Below are 21,614 nucleotides of genomic sequence, written 5' to 3'. Positions count from 1 at the left end.
ATTCCCCCTATACAATCTAAGAAATAGCATGTGTTCTGTTTTGTTCTTTCAAGAGGTACTGTGAAAGAAGCCTGAGGCTTCTCTAGTTGTATGTGAATAAAAATAAGTACAAATTTCTATAGATTTCCCTTACTGCACCTCTGCAGTGCAGTAAAAGGTATGCATTTGATAATGGTAGATATACTGATAATATGAGAATTATTGTACTACTTCCTTCTGCTTTCTGAAGGTGAAGAAATATTATATCATACTATATCACAAGAGTTACTTTTAGATTATGAACTGAAGGGAAACTAGTTGTGAATGCAACCATATAGCAAAGCATTGATGTTTAGGATGATACAAAGTAATTGACATTTTGTATAAATTATGTATCATTATCTCCATGTTGACACATTTTATGTTTAGCTTTAGTTATCCATGTCACACCTTTCTCTAGTTATTTTGAATAATCATGAGAAACAGTTGAAGTAGATTGATTGAAGAATGTTTAGGCTAGAAGGATTGTAGACATTTTTTGCTTTGGCTCTTTCTTGGTGCTGGTGAAGGAACTGAAGGCCAAGGGGCCAGAGGTAGTTTGACTTACATGCTTAGATCCAGGGCTGCTTCTCTTACATCTCATAATGCTGTCCTCTCTCTACATGGTAGATCTTACTAAAAAATTTGTCAAATTTCAAGAGTCTTGTTTTTGTTAGCTAAATTTAAGTGAAGTCTACAAGTATCATACTAATGTGGGGCAGGTTCTATTGGTTTCACTTTCAGATTAGGTTAAAGGACTAGGAGAGATTGACCAGGATCACACAGTATTAAAAGGCAGAGCCAGAATTTAAGCCCATATTTATCTGACACCAGAAGTTAAACTTTCTTTCTGCTGCTTTCCCATGACCACAGCACCCCTCTCCTAAAAAGCAGTTTCTCCTATGAACCAGGAACTTTTATAGTGATATGGACACATTATTTTTTCTTTTTTGATTATTGTTTGTGAATAGGTAATACCTATATAGTTTAAAAATAAAATTTGCATATATATTGGCCTGTGTACATATGTACATACATGTGTGTGTAAATAAAAGCTAGGCCTTGAAGAATTTCCCACTTGTCTCCTGCTCCAGTTAGCGGTATACTAGAGCCTGCTTATACCAGCTTGAGAGAGCTGAGTGTGTGAATCCCAGCTCACCTTTGCACTCAGTGAAAGATTGAAGTAAGCTATCATGGGAGTTTTTAACCATAGATACTGGCAAACACTACAAATTAGGAATTTTTTTTTGTTAAGAGAACTGGTTTACGGGCACATCACTGTTTATCCCCATCACTGTTACTTTTTAACTGGACCTTCTAATGTATCTTTATGCATACATAGAACAAAGTCTTCACTCTTTCTTTTAAAGATTGTTTTAGCTATTCTGGATCCTTGCAGTTCCATATGAACTTTCAAGTCTGCTTATCACTTTCTAGAAAAGTCAGCTGGAATTCTGACAGGGCATACGTTTAATCCTAATTCAGTTTGGGTAGTATTGTCATCTTAACAATAGTAAATCTTCCAATTCACGAACATAGGGTGTTTTCTATTCATTTAGATCTTTAATTTATTTCAACAATATTTCATAGTTCTTGGAGTATAAAATTTGCATTTCCTTTGTTAAATTTATTCCTAAGCATTTTATTCTTTTTGGTGCTATAGTAAATGGAATTATTTTCTTAATTTCACTTTTGAATTTTTCTTTGCAAGTGCATAGCAGTGCAGTTGGTTTTGTCTTTTGATCATGTACTTGCAATCTTGCTGAGTTTTATTATTTTTAGAAAATTTCTAATGGATTCCTTAGAATTTTCTACATGCACGGTTATGTCATCTGCAACATAAAGATAGTTTTACTTCTTCCTTTCCAATCTTAATTCCTTTTACATCTTTTTCCTTCCTAATTGCCCCAGAGAGAACCTCTAGTATAGTGTTGAATAGAAATGGTAAGAGTGGATATCCTTCTGTTTCTAATCTTAGAGGGGATGCATCCATTAAGCATAATATTATGTATAGGTTTTTCATAGATGCCTTTTATCTGCTTGAGAAAGTTCCCTTCTGTTTCTAGTTTGTTAACTGTTTTTATCATGAAAAGATTTTATTTTATTTTTTTACCTTGGCTCATTTAATCCTCTCTCAACCCATGAAAGGATTTTGGATTTTTGTCAAATGCTTTTTCTGGAGCTGATCATGTGATTTAAAAAAAATTCTATTGATAGCATTTGCATTAATTAATTTTTGGATGTTAAATCAACTTTGCATTCCTGGGATAAGTCCCACTTGGTCATGGTATATAATTCTTTTGAACTGTTGCTGGGTTCAGTTTGCTAGTATGTTGTTGAAGACACTTGTGTCCATATTGATAACATACATTGGTCTATAGTTTCCATTTCTTGGGATGCCTTTGTCTAACTTGTGCTTATTCTCGTCAACATAATTGTTTCCCCTTTTACTTAGCTGATGGCAGCATTAGCTGCTGTTGGGCCTCCTAATCCACGGGCAGATCCAGAATGCTGCAGTATTCTGCATGGTCTCGTTGCAGCAGTGGAAACCCTCTGTAAAATTACTGAATACCAACATGAGGCTCGTACTCTGCTAATGGAGAATGCAGAACGTGTTGGAAATAGAGGACGAATAATTTGCATTACTAATGCAAAAAGGTGAGACATTAATCACAGTAATTCTTACTGAGGAAGTTTTCATGTCCTATTGTAGTTTTTATTTTAAAAAAGTAGAGGCAACATGTTAGCATTTAAGCATATCACATGTGGCCTTTCTAATATCAAAGCTGTGTTCCCAGTTCTAAAATATCCAGTTCACATCAGTGAAACTGTTTAAATTGTTATCATGTAGGTCAGTTTGACTTTTTTCCCTCACTAGGTTTTCATTCAGTTGGTTGTTTGGTATTATGAATGAGCATGCTACAGACAATCCTTATTGCAGTAATTAAAGTGCCTGTAACATGATATCACAGCTGAATAGTGTTTAATTTTTTTCTCTTATTGTTTATTTAATTTGGTTATATCTTTTTTATCCCATAGTGATAGTCATGTGCGAATGCTTGAGGATTGTGTCCAAGAAACAATTCATGAGCATAACAAACTTGCTGCAAATTCAGATCAGTGAGTAAAATCCATAAATGGAATAAATATTCCATTTTTATAGTCCTGTTTATTTCATTATAATTATTCCAGTAACTTAATTAGTAATTGGTAGCATTCCCTTGAATTCTCTACTGGCTCTACAAATTAGTGGAAACGTGTGTTTGATCAGCAGCTTCTTGTCCCATTTTCCCTTTCACTTTAAAATTTTACTTTTTGCTCACAGGAAAGGTAAGCAGAAGGATAACATAATAAATAAATTTATAATGCATATTTTTAATGGCTAGATCTCATGCTCTTACAAATCTGTAAAATACCAAATCAAAACATTACCGCTAATTACATTGTATGAATTTTTTAAAAAGAAAAAAGCTACTGAAGACATGTTTGGGACAATTGTTGTGTGGAATATATGTTAGATTGAGCTACTATTAAATTTCTAGGTGGAGTACTGCTATTATTGTTAACAAGTAGGATTATTCTCACTAGGAGAAGGAAGCATGCTGAGATATGTAGTAGTGAAGTATCATTGCCTCTGCAGCTTACTCTTAAATGACTTAGTAAAAAAAAGAAACAGTGTACATCTATTTAGTCACTTATAGTGAAAATGAATGTAACAACAGTGAATATAGGTTAAGGATATATGGGTGTTCATTGAATAGTTCCTTTCTTTTAATTTTTCTGTAGGTTTGGAAATTTTAAAATAAAAAGTTGGCTCACAGATACAGAGAACAAACTAGTAGTTAGCAGTGGAAAGAGGGAAAGGTGGAGGGGCAAGTTAGGGGTAAGGATTAAGAGGTACAAACTACTGTATATAAATAACTAAGCTACAAGGATATATTGTACAACACGGGCAATATAGCCAATATTTTGTAGTAACTATAAATGGAGTATAATTTTTAAAAATTGTGAATCACTGTGTTGTAAACCTGCAACTTTTATTATTGTACATCAGCTGCACCTCAATTTAAAAAATAAAATGGAGGGGAAAGAAACAGATGAAAAGTTGGGGTAACTTTTTAGTATTACAAATCCTGTATTCTTGGAAATAACCAATTATAGGTAACATAGTTGCCTGATTTGTCCTTAAAAACGCTATTATGTATGTGTATGCTCTCAGTTCCGGCCAACTCTATGTACTGTAGCCTGTCAAGCTCCTTGGAATATGGAATTTTCAAGGCAAGAATAGTGGAGAGAGTTGCCATTTAAATACTAGTAAAAGGGAAATTAATACACAATATATTCATTTTTCTCTGTGGCAGTTATCTTTTGAAAACTATACCAGAATGTAAGAATTTTTCCTTTATTGTATCCTTCAAACACACAGAAAATGATCATTTTTGCATTTGAATTAAATTCATAAAAATTATTCATTAAATGTTCGTAGAAGGATAGCAATTATACAGTCTTTCTGAGTATTTAGCTTTTATGTTAACTGAACTAATCTGATTTATACACTGCTTTAGTACATTAAATGTTTTGTGGTTTATCTGCCTGATTTCTTTCTATAGTATGTGTTCTTATCTTTTAAGTGAAAAGTTTTTCTTTAAGTCTCATGCAGATTCAGAAATGTGAGCTAGTCTTGATCCACACCTACCCAGTTGGTGAAGACAGCCTTGTATCTGATCGTCCTAAGAAAGAGGTAAGTAGAGGTCATGGAAGAAGACATCATTGTTAGTTATTAATGATAAATACAAGGTTTAGCATAAGAATGATCAGATTGTGAACATTTTCTGCTAAGAAAATTTAGTTTTGAAATCTACCTGTATGGCAAAATACCTGGATTGGTTCTTTATGTTATAATTGTAGATTTTGAAAGTATTTTCTGTTTTGCTTGCCTCTTGATATTTATTTCAAATAATTTTATTATCAAACCACACACAGTTTTTATTGTTCCTCAAATTTCAATTACAATGTGTGTGTATGTGCGTGTGTGTGTGTCGCTCAGTTGTGTCTGACTCTTTGTAACCCCATGGACTGTAGCCTGCCAGGCTCCTCCATCCATGGGGTTTTTGTAGGCGAGAATACTGGAGTGTGTTGCCATTTCCTTCTCCAGGGGATCTTCCTGACCCAGGGATTGAACCCGGGTCTCCCACATTGCAGTCAGACTCTATTATCTGAACCAAATTGCTTTAATGACTTCTTATTATGGAAAACCTTTTTTTCCCCCCTCATTAGAAGAAAAATACACTCTTTAGTCAAAATATACTCCTATAGCAAAGAAATTAATTTTACATATCCAAAAGGGAAAAGACTAATTTCCAACCTTAGTTTTACTTTTCAAATTGTCACAATTTTAAAGGAAAAGATGAGTCTGTGGATTATTAAGTGGATTCACATAGCATAGACCATATCAGTGGTCTGTGTTTAGCAATACAGAATATATGTGTTTATATAATGATATTAAATGTATATGGTCTTATTTCTGTTTTTTTTATTTAGCATTATTATAAACATCTGAAGTATTAATGAATTTTTTTTTTATAACTGATTGGTTTTTTTAGGTTATCTCTGTCATTGTGTTTTAGGTGATTTCCAGTGTAAACCCATTTTTTTGCTAGCTTTTTTGTGACTCTTGATAACATGACAGTACATTGGCTTTACTTTATGATAAGTAAACAATTTACTTACAATAAATATTACCCTGGAACAAATAAAATGTTACCTTGTTATAAGTAACTTTTGGCTGCCTTATTACATTTATTGGTGACAAAATATGACATTTGTAGTGATTTTCATTCTTTGTAATGAGTAGTGTTATCTGCAGAGGTTTGTCTTCTTCACAAAATTAATTATTCTACAGTATTTCTGTGGATCACCTCAAATCAATTTTGCATATAGATAAATAGAAGTAAAACTTGTAATAAATTAAAATATATATTTAAATCAAAGATTATTCTACTCTGAGTTTCAAGAGGATAGAGATTGTACCTGTTCACTGCTGTATCCTCCAATAACTCACAATTTCTGGCAATCAATATAGTAAGTTCTCCTTACCTATCTGTTGACTGAATGAATGAATAAAAATGTATTACTAAGGTAATGATTATGATTAACTTATGGATCTTTTGTTCCCTATCTCAAAAGTTTAAAAGTACTTAATTTTTATGGGTTGAAGTAAAATATTTAGCCCTAAGTTACAATGTATTAATGTTTCGTGGGTTATTTTTTTTCCATACTTCTCTATAGTTGTCCCCCGTTTTAACCAGTGAAGTTCATAGTGTTCGTGCAGGACGGCATCTTGCTACCAAATTAAATATTTTAGTCCAGCAGCATTTCGACTTGGCTTCAACTACTATTACTAATATTCCAATGAAGGTAGGCAGTTCTTTTTCTTGCTACTTTGAAAACTCTGCTTTGCTTTTTAAGTATTTGCTTGATATGTATTATTTATTTTAATGAACCTTAATTCTTTCTCCCCATATCATATTTTCTGTTTTGCTAGCCCACATTCAGTGTCTTTGACCAGGTTAGTAAATAATGAAAAGCAACATGAAAGGATCACAGAACAAAATGCAGTATTTTTTTCCTAATTTGAACCTTCTATATCAGCTTTTTTGTTTTTAATTTTGTTCTCATTATTTTCATCAAAATATAATTTTCATCTGAAATGATTACTTTTTCTGTGATTCTTTTCCTGACAGTTGTTATTAGATTTAACTCACTTCGTGTGTTCTAGTAGCTCTTCTGTTTCCTTATTTTTGTTCTTCCCTACCCAGTATAAAGGTGTTTGTAACTGATAGGTCTAATAACTAGGGGAAAAAAGTTTATAATTTTAAACAAGTTTATTTTTCTAGTTGAAAAACTACCATATGAGTCTTATGATTTTACTGGAGGATTTTCTTAGGAATCTATTACTAACTTGTCATTTTCATTATGGGCTTCCCTGATGACTCAGTGGTCAAGATTTTGCCTGCCAGTGCAGATGTGGGTTCAATCCCTGGGTTGGGAGGATCCCCTGGAGAAGGAAATGACAACCCACTCCAGTATTCTTGCCTGGGAAATCCCATGGACAGAGGAGCCTGGAGCACTACAGTCTATGGGGTCACAAAAGAGTCAGACACAGCTTAGTGACTAAACAACAGCAGCGTTTTCATTATATTGCCTGGTTGTCTAAGATTAGTACGATGCCTGGCCTATAGAAAGCTTCACATTAAATTTTACCGAGTGGAGTTAAGCTTAATTGTATTGTTTATGTCTACAAACATAAAGTAGCCACTATTTCTAAACATTTAAATTCATTTCTTATAAGTCCAGTTGTATTTTTTGCATATTATAAAAACTAATTTGTGTGAGAAATGTAATCTTTTCATTATTAATTCCTTCCTTATACCAGTGGCTGGCTCTTCAGTGGAAATTATAGCCTTAATAGATCAGTTTGGGTGAGGAAGCAATTAAGAAGTAAAATAGCATAATAGATGTACTTTATATAATTTCATGAGTTGTAAGCAAAATCCTCTGAGGGTGATAGATACATTACTTTTTAAATTTGACCGTATTTATGTGTTACTGGTGTGACTCCTCAATCTGTCTCTTTCTTGTAAATAGATAATACTAAAGTTTCTATTTACTGTGTAGTGAAAACAAGTTGCTCAACTTGTTTATTGGTCTGTATTTGCTATTTTATATAGTTGGTGCTTGTTTAATTTACTATAGGAATTTAAAGATGCTATTTCCTCCTTTAAACAACTGTTGTACAATTAGCAAACTATTTGAGTTATGTCATATTTGTGTATAAAAAAGTATTGGCAGGACAATGCATTCAGAGTAAAAAAAATTTCTCAATTTCTAGATTACTCATCTACGTTAATTCTGACATAAAAACCATTACTTTATTGCTGAAATGTAGCCAGTAATTTTTTTATATAGTTTGTATTGAATTGGAAAATTATTGCATCTTTAAATAGATTAATTACTGAGCACATTGTCCCATTATTATAGCTAATTACTGTTGAGTATATTTGATCTCACTTTAAGCAAAATGAATAATTAATTATTTCATTATTTTAAAATCAAAGCCAAGTTATTTTAAATTTTGCTTTAAGGAAGAACAACATGCTAACACATCTGCCAATTATGATGTGGAACTGCTTCATCACAAAGATGCACATGTCGATTTCCTGAAAAGTGGTAAGTAAGAGACTTTGAAAAGTATTATTTTATAAGATCTAACATAGGAAAATGTACTAACAGCTTTGAGAAGTTCTTGAGTAACCTGATGACTTTAGTTCATCTCTTTGCAAACTTATCTGACAGTGTCACCCATTAATGGCCATGGAACCTAGTGTTCTATTGAATATACTTTGGGAAAGATGAGGCTAATGGGACAAATACAGGTATACCTTGTTTTATCATGCTTTGCTTTAGCAGATGTAGCTTTTTTATTTTTTTAAACAAATTGAATGTTTGTGGTAACAGGGGTTGAACAAATCTATTGGTGTCATTTTTTAATAGCACTTGCTCACTTCATGTCTCTGTGTCACATTTTGGTGATTCTCACAATATTTCAAGCTTTTTCATCATCACTATATTTGTTATGGTGACCTGTGATTGATGATCTTTGATGTTGCTATTGTAATTGTTTTGGGTCACCACAAACTGTACCTATATAAGACCGAGAACTTACCCATAAATGTCGTGTATGTTCTGACTGCTCCACAAACTGTCTGTTCCCTGTCTCTTTCCCTCTTCTTGGGCTGCCCTGTTCCTTGAGACACAAAAATACTGATATTATTAGATTAGATAATCTCCAGGTCCATCCATGTTGCTGCAAATGTGTTATTTCATTTTTTTAATGGCCGAGTAATACTGCTTGGTATGTATGTACCATACCTTCTTTATCCATTCATCTTCACTGGACATTTAGGTTCTTCTGTGTCTTGACTGTTATAAACAGTGCTGCAGTGAAAATTGGGTTGCATGTATCTTTCCGAATTAGTTTTCTCTAGGTATATGCCCAAGAGTGGGCTTGCTGGATCATATGGTAGCTCTATTTTTAGTGTTTTAAAGAACCTGGGTACTGTTCTCCATAATGTCTGTGTTAATTTGCATTCTTATCAACAGTGTAAGAGGGTTCCCTTTTCTTCTCAACCTCACCAACATTTATTGTTTGCAGATTTTTTTGATTATGGCCATTCTGATACCTCATTGTAGTTTTGATTTGCATTTCTCTAATAATTAACAATATTGAGCATCTTTTCATGTGCCTCTTGGCCATGTGTATATCGTCTTTGGAGAAATGTCTCTTTAGGTCTTTTGCCCATTTTTTGATTGGATTTTTTTTCTTTATATTCAGCTGCATGAGCTGTTTATAAATTTTGGAGACTAATCCCTTGTCTATCACATCATTTTCAAATATTTTTTCCCATTCTGTGGGTCATCATTTCATTTTGTTTATGATTTCCTTTGCTGTGAAAAAGCTTTTGAGTTTAATTATGTCCCATTTGTTTATTTTTGTTTTAATTTTCATTACCTGGACATGTCTCACTTTAAATCAAAAGCTCAAAATGATTAACCTTAGTGAGGAAGGCGTGTTGAAAGCCAAAATAGGCTGAAAGTGAGGCCTCTTGTGCCAAACAGTTAGCCAAGTTGTGAATGCAAAGGAAAAGTTCTTAAAGGAAAATTAAAAGCGCTACTTCAGTGAACAGAGAAATGATAAGAAAATGAAACAGCCTTATTGCTGACATGGAGAAGGTTACAGTGGTCTAGATAGAAGATTAGACTAGTCACAATATTCCCTAAAGCCAAAGCCTGATCCAGAGCAAAGCCTTCACTCTCTTCAATTCTGTGAAGGCTGAAAGAGATGAAGAAGATAACAGAAAAAAGTTTGCAGCTAGCAGAGGCTGGTTCATGAGATTCAAGCAAAGAAACTCTATAACATACAAATGCAAGGTGAAGCAGCAACTACGGATGTAGAAGCTGTAGCAAGTTATTCAGAAGATCGAGCTCAATAATCACTGAAGTTGACTACACTAAACAACAGATTTTCAGTGTAGATTAGACAGCCTTCCATTGGAAGAAAATGCCATCTAGGACTCTCATGGCTAGAGAGAAGTCAGTGTCTGACTTCAAAGCTTCAGAGGAAAGGCAGACATTTTTATTAGGGGCTAATGGAACTGGTGACTTTAAGGCAATGCTTATTTACCATTCTGAAAATCCTAGGGCCCTTAGGAATTATGCTAAGTCTACTCCACCTGTGCTGTATCAGTGTAACAACAAAGCCCGGATAATAGCACATTGGTTAACACCATGGTTTACTGATTCTCAGTAACAACAGGCTCTACTGATTTTAAGCCCACTGTTGAAACCTACTACTCAGAGAAAAGGGTTTCTTTTAAAACGTTACTGCTCCTTGCACAGTACATCTGATCTCTCAAGAGCTCTGATGGAGACATACAGTGAGGTTAATGTTTTCATGCCCGCTAACACAACATCCATTCTGCAGCACGTGGATGAAGGAGGAATTTTGACTTTCAAGCCTTGTGTTTAGTCACTCAATCGTGGTTGACTTTTCAACCACATGGACTGTAGCCCACAAGGCTCATCTGTCCGTGGGATTTTTCCAGGCAATAATACTGGAGTGGGTTGTCATTTCCTCCTCCAGGGGATCTTTCCGACACAGGGATCAAACCCACATTTCCTGCCTGCCTCTGCTACACTGGCAGGTGAATTCTTTACCACTTGAGCCATATGGGAAGCCCTTCAGAAGCCTTACTATAATTGCCTTTGATAGTGATTCCTCTGATTGAGCTTGGCTAAAAATGTTGAAAACCTTCTGGAAAAGATTTACCATTCTAGATGTTGTTAAGAACATTTATTGTTTGTGGGAAGAGGTCAAAATATGAACTTAACAGGAGTTGAGGAGAAGTTGATTCCAACCCTCTTGGATGACTTTGAGGAGTTTAAGACTTGGTTGTCATTATTTTAACATCTGTTTACTCAACTCCATTAAAGCAAAAAGTGTTCACTTTATATCTCATATATTTAACTTATAGACTCCTCATTTTATTTTTTCTCTAGTAAATTTTTTGGGATTCAGAACAATGAATTATGTATTTTAGATTCCTGAAGGTTTAGTTACATAACCACATTATGTTATCATTTAATGGTGTCAGAGGGAAACAGTTGTAGATTCTTGAAATGTAAAAAATTGTGCCGTTGATTTTCAGTGTAGTGAATAAAATGATTTAAATTATTAATAACAAATTTGGAGGAAAATAAAGTACCTATTTTAATAATAACTAATAACAAAACTCTGGATATTTGGTGTTTTTCTAAGAGGCTTAATAAAAAAGATGTTCTCCCACACTTATTTCTCTTACAAAGCTTAAACTCTTTCAGAAATCTTGGCACACACTTGAAGTTTGTGATCTGTTTAATAATCTTAATATTTCTCTAAATTATTTTTAAAGGTGATAACCATTTGAGTGGCAGCAGTAGAGAAGGCTCATTTAAAGAAACAATAACATTAAAGTGGTGCACACCAAGGACAAATAACATTGGTAGGTACCTAAAAATAATTAAAAGTGAAAAGAATAAATCAAAAGGTTCTTATTAAGTATTAGGTAGGGTTCATTTGTTTCTTCTTGAATTTTTGTTTTTCATTATTTCAGGGGCTCAAAGAACAAGTTTTTGTTTTTGCTTGTTTTTCTCATTTAATTGTAGAAATATTTCTTTATATTCTTTCAAATCAGTATTTTCTTCTATTTCAGAATTACACTATTGCACTGGCGCTTACCGAATTTCACCTGTAGATGTAAATAGTAGACCTTCCTCCTGCCTTACTAATTTTCTTCTAAATGGTAACTTTCTTTATTTGTTTTTACTGAGATCATTACAAGTGAATCATTCGAATATGTGAAAATGTGAATTCTGGAAAAGCTTAAGTATAGTCTATAACCATTTTATTTTCCAAAGCTGGTTTTGTTGGTTTCGGTAGCTAAGTCTTGTCCAGCTCTTAGGACCCCATGTACCATAGCCTGCCAGGCTCCTCTGTCCATGGGATTCTCCAGGCAAGAATATTGGAGTGGGTTGCCATTTCCTTCTCCAGGGGATCTTCCCGACCCAGGAATCGAACCCAGGTCTCTTGCATTGCAGGCAGATTCTTTACCAACTGAGCTATGAGGGAAGCCCAAAGCTGTTTTAAAATTGTATAATTATAAATACCCTTTAACAGTTTTACTAATGTTTAAGAATAAGTTGACTTTATGTCTTTCAGACTGTTGTATCTAAGTAAATTTATTTAGTGTATTTTTTGGTATTTTTATTTTAAAAAATTGACATTTAGAGTCTTAAGTTGATTTTTTTGGAAGATAGAATGATATAGATAGATTATCTTGGCCTATTGAATTTTAAATTATAAAATATAAATGGACTTATTTCTCTTTACTATTCCTTTATCATAAATAAACATTCTATTTTCAGTAATATATGATGTGATTCTTAGAGATATAACTTTAAATCTGTGGTTTCCTTGAGTTAAAAAAAAATTTTTTTTAAGGCAAATTATTGAATTCCATTTGCTAAATCTAAATTCCAGTGACTCCTTTGGTGATTCTTACAATAACTAGGTTTTGGAAACACTGTAGTTACTCTGCCTTTATCATAAAGTTAATTCAATTGTTCTATTAAACACAGTTTGATTATCAGATTAGGTAAAGTCCAGATTAAACAACATTTGGTCATGTAAAATAGAAAGTAGTAACAGTAACTATGTTGATAAGGAGGTATTGTAGAAATGAATTAAGACTTGCTTTCTCCCTAAAATGATTTGTAGCTTTGATAACCTGAGGAGTATATAAGAGTTGTCCCACCTTTTTCTTGACATTCGGGAAAAAATTTTTATATGAACTTGTAACTGAAGGAAACCAAACATACCAGAGACCACTATACTTATTCTGGAAAACTGTCCTACACACCTGTGTAAGCTCGGAGTAACCAAGAGAAGGCTGAGGCTAGCATTCAAAGTTTTAGAACTTCATATGCAGATAGACTGACTTAGCAATGCTAGTTACAATGTGAGGGGCAATAAGTAAAATGAAAAATCGAGATGTCAATCTTATGGGAAAAATTAAGAGCCACTTGAATTCCATCACTGATAAGAGTAATCTTGTTTTTGACAGGCCGTTCTGTTTTATTGGAACAACCACGAAAGTCAGGTTCCAAAGTCATTAGTCATATGCTTAGTAGCCATGGAGGAGAGATTTTTTTGCACGTCCTTAGCAGTTCTCGATCCATTCTAGAAGATCCACCTTCAATTAGTGAAGGATGTGGAGGAAGAGTTACCGACTACCGGATTACAGTAAGACTCTAATATCTATAAATTTTGAGTTGATCATTCAGCGAACATGTAGAGGACCTATTGTATGCTAAGACCTGTAGCAGAAGTTTAGAGAAGTTGAATTTTTATTATGATTTTAATTAGGTGAATTTCCTGCAGTACTTGATCAAAAGAGCTATTTATCACTGTGTCATCTTCCCCATGTATTCAGTGTATGCTGAGATGTATATGAATAGCATTGACAGGATGGAATTATAGGAAAGAATGGAAATTGATTTGAACTAATACCTTAGGCTGAATTTTAATTTCTAGTAACTTAAGTGCCAAGCATAAACCTTTGACTGTTTGGATTCTGCTACTTTGAAATAACACTGTCACTATTTGTGTTATTGATAGGTACATACAGGGCAATTGGGTCTATTTTTGATAGAGACTGTATTGTTCTGATTTGAATTTTTCACTCCCTCCCCATCTATTATATTGGATATTTCATGACTGTCTACTTTTTAAGGTGGTTATAACAAATGTGAATGTGAACAATTAAATGTAAATTACCTATAATTCCATCATTAAAGATAAACACAGTTAACATTTTGATGTTGTTATAATTTTTAAGTAGAATGGTATTTTAATGTGATGAACTTATTCTTTTATCTGCATATAATAGAAAAGAGATATATTATAGATGTGAAGAAAAAATGAGTGGTTTTAAAAAGCGGAAGAAACCATGAGTGTATTTATGTTTGAGGCTTTCTTAATCTCCATTGAGTAAAGGCTGGGTTTCATGTTCAAAAAGAAAGGAAAAAATTAGTGTGTGGAGGGTGGGCTGCTAGAGAAAATGCTTTGTTGTATATCACAGGACAGAAGACATCAGGGGAACAGACTGTTACATGTAATCCACACTGAAACACTAGAAAATAGTTTCTAATTTTATCTTATTTGGTTATCATTAGGATTTTGGTGAATTTATGAGGGAAAACAGATTAACTCCTTTTCTAGACCCCAGATATAAAATCGATGGAAGTCTTGAGATCCCTTTGGAACGAGCGAAAGATCAGTTAGAAAAGCACACCCGTTACTGGCCTATGATTATTTCACAAACCACCATTTTTAATATGCAAGCGGTAAGTGTGAAATTGTTTTTCTTTTGGATTAATGATATATCATTTATAGATAACATTTATCAAGCAAAGAATAAAATTATATGAGTTTGTTACAGTTAAACAATAGAAAATGGAAATGATAGTAATAGATTAGCTCTCCATGGTGATGTTTAAAATCAATTCAAGTTCTGTCTAGATTCTTTGATACTTGTTTTTCATGACAGATTTTCTTTTTCTCTCCTTTTTTTGCGAATCTTACAGGTAGTTCCATTAGCCAGTGTTATTGTGAAAGAGTCTTTGACAGAAGAAGATGTGTTAAACTGTCAAAAAACAATATACAACTTAGTTGATATGGAAAGAAAAAACGATCCTCTACCTATTTCCACAGTTGGTACAAGAGGAAAAGGCCCTAAAAGGTAGGTTTTTTTCTTTCTTTCTCATATATCACATTTACTTGATGCTTATTGGTTTGTTTGTTTTTTTTTTTGCTAACTTATTCCACATGTAAATTATGTGTTTGGGAGTGTGTATCTACACATACATAGGATTAAGGTGAAATGATAAAAAACATAAAATAGATGAATTAGACACATTCTCAGTTAGAATTGCACCACTGGAAGAGAAAGGAAGCCCATGTTTAATTATCTCTTTTAACTTCATCATTAACAAGTGATACTTGGATATTATTTAAAGAATATTTTGTAAGGACATTATTTTTAAATCTTTACTTTAGAGATGAGCAGTACCGTATCATGTGGAATGAATTAGAAACCCTTGTCAGAGCCCATATCAACAATTCGGAGAAACATCAAAGAGTCTTAGAATGTCTAATGGCATGTAGAAGCAAACCCCCAGAAGAAGAAGAACGAAAGAAACGAGGAAGAAAGAGGGAGGACAAAGAGGACAAGTCAGAGAAAGCAGTGAAAGATTATGAACAGGAGAAATCCTGGCAAGATTCTGAGAGGTGATTTGTTGATATTAACATAGTTCGTGGTGGCTTCTATCATATGACATGCTACATGTAACACATTTGAACATTCAGACCTTATTTATAGTAATGTATTTAATGTGTTTATTGACTTTATAGCTGTTATTTTATTATTCTTCAAATCTGGAAGGTCTTTCTTGGCCTTAAAAGAGGTTTTTTTTTTTTCTTTTTTTGCTATTTAACAGCAAAGGTAGTGTTTAATTCTTCCTAATTAACTTATGAAAATTATAATACATGATTTTTGTTATCAGTAATTGCTTTTATGTGTTATGCACACTGGCATAAGATCCCTACCCTGGAAGGACGAACAGTGTTTGTAGAGATTGACCAAGTAAGTGAACAATTTATAACAAAATGTGAAAGACGCTGCTATAAAAATAAGCATAGGACAAACACTTGAAAGCACAGAAGATCATAGTCCTATTCTGGAAACCTTCCTCATTTGTCAGGTTAAATTTGAAAAAAACAAAAAATAATAAACATTTATAAATTAAAAATATCATGACATATTAGTTGGATTCATCTTCTGCCTCCTTGCCAGAAATCAGGCAAAGAGCCAGGTAACTATCGTAATGGCAATAGTTAAAAGCAGAACTTACATGGAAAATTTCAGACATATGCAGCAGTAGAGCAGTCACCTATTATCTGCTTTCAATAGTTAATCAATTTGTAGCAGACCTCATTTCATATATATCCACATCCATTCCCCTCACCATCACCACCCTCTACTTTCCCCATGTGAATATTTTGAAGCTAATACTGAAAAGTGTATTATTTCATTCATGTGTAGGCAGAACACTTTTATTCTCTTTGGCCTTAGAAATTCAGTTCTTCCTTAGGGCTGCTGAGTTTCTGACACAAAATTGTCTTGCTTTAAGAAGAGTAGGGAAGAGTATTCTCATTCCGATCCCATTGATCTTCAAGTACATGAAATTCAAGATAAGCTTGGAGTTAAGTTCCTAACTTATGGAACATAAATATATTTTCACAGTACATAAACTAGTGGGAACAAATTCTAGTAGATTTCTTAATCTTAGTTCTAATTTGAAATAGTGTGTAGTCCGTATCTTTAGAAAAATTAAAATTGTGGATTATTTTCGAAAGATCACATTATTTCTGATCTTTTGCATTTTACCTTCTTAAATTCCCCCCTCCCCTTCTTTTTTACAATTTTAGCGCCATTTTACAGCCAACAACATTACTGAATAATGACACTATGATGAAGAAAAAGGAAAAGTATTTATATTCATTAAGTTCTCTTACCTGATTGTAGACTGAGGGTTAGCTTCTGATTTGTTCCTAGACTTATGTTGTGAGAGCAGATATCTTAATAAGGCTGATTTGCAAAGTCTAGTTTAATTACTGAGCCGTTTAGATCTAAGAATGTAAACTTGTAAAGTTTCTTTTTAATGTGTAAGTTTTTATTATTTGTCCCTCTGAAAGATTAAAAGGAATCTTAGAACGTGGGAAAGAAGAGCTGGCTGAAGCTGAGATTATAAAAGATTCACCTGATTCCCCAGAACCTCCAAATAAAAAGCCTCTTGTTGAGATGGATGAAACTCCACCGGTAGAAAAATCAAAAGGTAAGGCAGAACTGTGGTAATTGTGTAAAAAGTTTTCCAATTTAGTTCTGTTGTAGATTCCTCTATATTTTGTGTGAGGAAGAGCTGCTCACGGCTCCTGATGTCACTTCAGTTCAGTTCAGTTACTCAGTCGTGTCCGACTCGTTGCAACCCCATGGACTACAGCACACCAGGCCTCCCTGTCCATCACCAACTCCCAGAGCTTGCTTAAACTCATGTCCATCAAGTTGGTGATGCCATCCAACCATCTCGTTCTCTGTCGTTCCCTTCTCCTCCTGCCTTCAACCTTTCATCAGGGTCTTTTCTAAGGAGTCAGTTCTTCGCATCAGATGGCCCAAGGATTGGAGTTTCAACTTCAGCATCAGTGCTTCCAGTGAATATTCAGGACTGATTTCCTTTAGGACTGACTGGTTGGATCTCCTTGCAGCCCAAGGGACTCTCAAGAGTCTTCTCCAACACAATAGTTCAAAAGCATCAATTCTTTGGTGCTCAGCTTTCTTTATGGTCCAACTCTAACATCCTTACATGACCACTGGAGAAACCATAGCTTTGACTTGACGGACCTTTGGCAGCAAAGTAATGTCTTTGCTTTTAAATATGCTGTCTAGGTTGGTCATAGCTTTTTATTGTAGGCCTTAGTTATCTTGAAGGTAAACTAAATTCAGTTCTTTCAGGGTAAATGGGAAATGGTATGACAAAGGACTGGGTTTTTAACCACTGCACCCTTACTAATACAGAAACACCTCAAGGCTGGCTAGGTTACAGTTATTGTTACCTCATCCTATGGAGGTTTGTTTGTTTTTTTATGTACTACTATTGTAGTATATATTGTAACACACCTTAATATTTTCCAGTTCACTAGTTTCTTTGAAATTAAGAGTTAGAAGCAATCTTATCAAATTTGTCTTTCAGGCATTTGCCAGGGTACCTGGAAAATAATAGGCTTTAAATAAATGTCTCCTGGTAAATTATCCTGTTACTCATATGCCACTGCTGATTAGGATGAAGTTAATTTAGGTTTATTCTAAACAGTGCTTCAACATTGTTTGGAAAATACAACTCTAAAAATTATTAGTAGTAACAAAATGTTGCAGGCAACTGAAACATGTATTAGTAAGAGAATGACTTAAATGATGGTTTGTCCATAGGGTGGAATTTATAAAGCCCTAGAATTACTATTGTCACAAATGTCTACTCTTCCCTCTCACTAATGAATATCATTTCAGATTTTAACTCAGATAACTACTTTTTCAGGAAAGACTTCCCTCACCTCCTTTCACATTATCTGTGTTCTTTTTGATGATTGCCATTCTGACAGTTGTGAGGAGATACCTTATTGTGGTTTTGATTTACCTTTCCCTGATGACTGAGGATATTGAACATCTTTTCGTGTGCCTGTTGGCCATCTGCATTTCCTCTTTGGAAAAATGCATATTCAGGTCTTCTGCCCATTTTTAAATTGGGTTGTTTGTTTTTTTGATGTTGAGTTGTAAGAGCTGTTTATATATTTTGGATATTAACCCCTTATTGGTCATGTCAGTTGCAAGTATTATATCCCATTCAGTAGGTTTTCGTTTTATTTTATTGATGGTTTCCTTTGCTGTGCAGAATCTTTTAAGTTTAATTAGGTTCCATTTGTTTATTGTTCCTTTTGCTTTAGGGGACAGATCAGAAAAAAATCATTGCTATGATTTATTTCAAAGAGTATTCTGTCTGTGTTTCCCTCTAGGAGTTTTATGGTTAATGGTCTTACATTTAGGTCTTTAATCCATTTTGAGTTTATTTTTGTATATGGTGTTAGGGAATGTTTTTTGCCTCTTCATATTGTACAGAAAAGAGTTAACTAGAGCAGGCCTGAGGCTGTCATCATTAGAAAAGCCTGCTTGCCTGTTTGGCCCTTGGCTGACATCTGGGAATATGGCTTTTGAAACATTCCCCAAATGATGAAGTTACATCTGAATTAAACACCTGCTTCTCTTCTGGGAGTCTGGGATTTTGGTAGTTGTAGTTAGGAAGAAAATGCATATATGCCCAGCCTCTTTAAAAACTTTGAACTCTTGAATCTTAATTTTCTGTGCTTTTCTGACAGAAATATTGTACACACATGGCTGCATTTTTGCTGCTGGAGGGAGTATGCACTCTGTGTGAACCTCATGGGAAGGAGAGAACATGGAAAGCCTGCAGATGGATTTCTCTAGTCTTTGCCTATGTGTCTTTCTGCCACACTGGGCTGGCTGTGTGTTCTTACTGTGCTGATGTAGTGATTCTTAGCTATGACTGTAACTTTAATTTTAGTTACTTGAGTCCTTCTAGCAAATCACTGAACTCTAGTAGGTGGTCTTGGAGATCCCTAAACACATACAAATTTTAGAATAAAGGGAAGATGATATTGCTTAAATTCATATAAAGTGAACAAGAACTAGGGGTAAATTTGTAAACTTTGAAGTAATGAATTGTTCTACTTTCTCTTCTTTCAAATATTATACCAGGGCCAGTGTCCTTATTATCATTATGGAGTAATAGACTCAACACTGCCAATTCCAGAAAGCATCAGGAGTTTGCTGGACGTTTGAACTCTGTTAATAACAGAGCTGAGTTATATCAACATCTTAAAGAGGAAAATGGGTTTGTATTAATTATTGTAGAAATTCGTTTTGTTAACTGCCTTATTATAATAAGTTTAAAAAATAAACACTGCCTGTTTTTTGTGTTCAGCAGTTTTGATAATGTTACTTAAAAAGAGGAAAAAAATCACTTTCTTAAATTTTTGGTGCTTGTAAAAGACCTGATATTGTTTATTGTAACCATGAATGTTCAGTAAACATCATAGAGGGAAAATCATAAAGAAAACTTAGTGTGTAGCACTGACCCTTGTATAGAATGACAGGGAGAAAATGTTTTCCTAGTAAGTAGTACAGTATTAGGAATACTGAGTTTAATTGAATAAATCCAAAATCTACAAATAATTGAAGATTGATTAAGATAAATATAAAATAATTTAAAGTTATTTTAATTGCTTTTTTAGAAGAAATTCTCTTAAAAATGTATTGATAAAGAAATTTCTTCAGTAGAAAAGGAAATAAATTCTTGTCTAAATGGTAGAGATTTTTTCCTTTAGTTTTACTTTCAGCAGTATAGTGAAAAAAACCAGTGGCCTTTGAAATGAAAGCTTGGGAGTCACATGATCTCTCTGGGCCTCCCTCAGTTTTCACTCATTTGCAAAACAAGGAAGTTTAACCATCGGGAACCCTCAAGTTAGTCGTTTTCTAAAGTGCTTATATTCTTCTGTTCTGTGACTATATTAGATTTTAATTTCATTTAAAAGTTAGATAAGGAGAAAAAATATGGGTAGTTAATGAATATTTTATTTTACCAGCACTTTTTTCCCCTCCTATTTTTCAGAATGGAAACAACAGAAAATGGAAAAGCCAGCCGGCAGTAAAGAGTGACTTGAGCAATTGAATTTAGTATCCTGCATAGATATTTTGAATGGAATTTGATATAAGAACTTTTACAGCAAGATTGTATAGCTATGTTGCCTGGACTGGTTTTTACATTTTTAAAATATTTCAACTAACTTTATCTTTTTTGTATTAATTGTAAAATTGGCACATATGTCAAAAATATACATTTGTCCTCCCAAATTAAACAAATTTATTTTATGGTAGAGGGTGTTCCCTCTGGAAATGTTTTTTAAAAAATTCTTAGGCTTCTCTTTGCCAAATAAAACTATTAAAATATCTAAACTGCAAAATATCAGAGTGTTCTTTTAAGTAAAAGATTATATTCATATAATGGCTGACAATTTTGAGAAATTTTTAAGAAATTTTAACAATTTGGGTGTTTTATTTACAGTATTTAATATAAAATATTGCCTATGAATCTGCAACATATGCAGTGCTTTTCCAAAAACTACTGTTTTTGTTTGCTTATTTTGTATTTTATTTTAGATTATTTTGTGTGTGTGTGTGTGTGTGTTGCCCATTTAAAATCAGAGTTTTCAGGTAGTTTTCAGTTTGGGGATGTTAACATGTTGGATGATGTTATTTATTCTTTTTCTGCCAAAAACTTATATTCATTAACTTTTCATATTGAAAAAGAAGCATGAAGGAGATTGCTTTGTAGACTTATTTACCCATATTGGATGATGATATAATTTTTTTTCTGCTAAAAACTTACTCATTAACTTTTCATATTGAAAGAGAAGGATGAAGGAGATTGCTTCTGCAGACTTAAAGAAAAGTTACTATGTTGCTTATTTTAATCCCTGAATAGAATCTTGGTCTCCTCCTCTCTCAGAAATGTCACCATTATATGGTATATGTTTGGTGAGTCTTCTTCCTGTGCTGCTTTTGGAAGCTCATAACATGTTGCAAGAAACATGTTATTTCATTGTTAAATGCCAATTCTAGACTTGTGATTTTTCTTTGAGTTTCTATTAGAGTACAGGAAAAGCTCTTTGTTTAAATATAGAAATTCAATATTTTCTATTTTAAAAAAAATCACGTGCTTAAACAAGGGTTCACCAGGATCCCTTGTCAATC

At 33.5% G+C, this 21,614-nt stretch overlaps 1 protein-coding gene across 1 annotated transcript in view; it reads left to right on the top strand.

Moving 5' to 3' along the window:
• Positions 1-20,824, top strand: part of INTS13 (integrator complex subunit 13) — a 28,181-nt gene extending 7,357 nt beyond the window's left edge. The window contains exons 4-17 of the mRNA XM_043441063.1: positions 2,474-2,676; positions 3,058-3,138; positions 4,669-4,759; positions 6,307-6,435; positions 8,163-8,247; positions 11,529-11,618; positions 11,829-11,918; positions 13,239-13,417; positions 14,350-14,520; positions 14,761-14,915; positions 15,233-15,463; positions 16,931-17,070; positions 19,560-19,695; positions 20,473-20,824. Coding sequence (XP_043296998.1) covers positions 2,474-2,676; positions 3,058-3,138; positions 4,669-4,759; positions 6,307-6,435; positions 8,163-8,247; positions 11,529-11,618; positions 11,829-11,918; positions 13,239-13,417; positions 14,350-14,520; positions 14,761-14,915; positions 15,233-15,463; positions 16,931-17,070; positions 19,560-19,695; positions 20,473-20,512 — 1,821 coding nt within the window. The 3' untranslated portion in view covers positions 20,513-20,824. The remainder of the gene's footprint in view (positions 1-2,473; positions 2,677-3,057; positions 3,139-4,668; positions 4,760-6,306; positions 6,436-8,162; positions 8,248-11,528; positions 11,619-11,828; positions 11,919-13,238; positions 13,418-14,349; positions 14,521-14,760; positions 14,916-15,232; positions 15,464-16,930; positions 17,071-19,559; positions 19,696-20,472) is intronic.
• The last annotated feature ends 790 nt before the right edge of the window (positions 20,825-21,614 follow it).

This window comes from Cervus canadensis, chromosome 21 (assembly GCF_019320065.1).
Source record: "Cervus canadensis isolate Bull #8, Minnesota chromosome 21, ASM1932006v1, whole genome shotgun sequence".
Lineage (NCBI taxonomy): Eukaryota > Metazoa > Chordata > Mammalia > Artiodactyla > Cervidae > Cervus > Cervus canadensis.
This window is presented reverse-complemented; position numbering and strand designations above follow the sequence as displayed.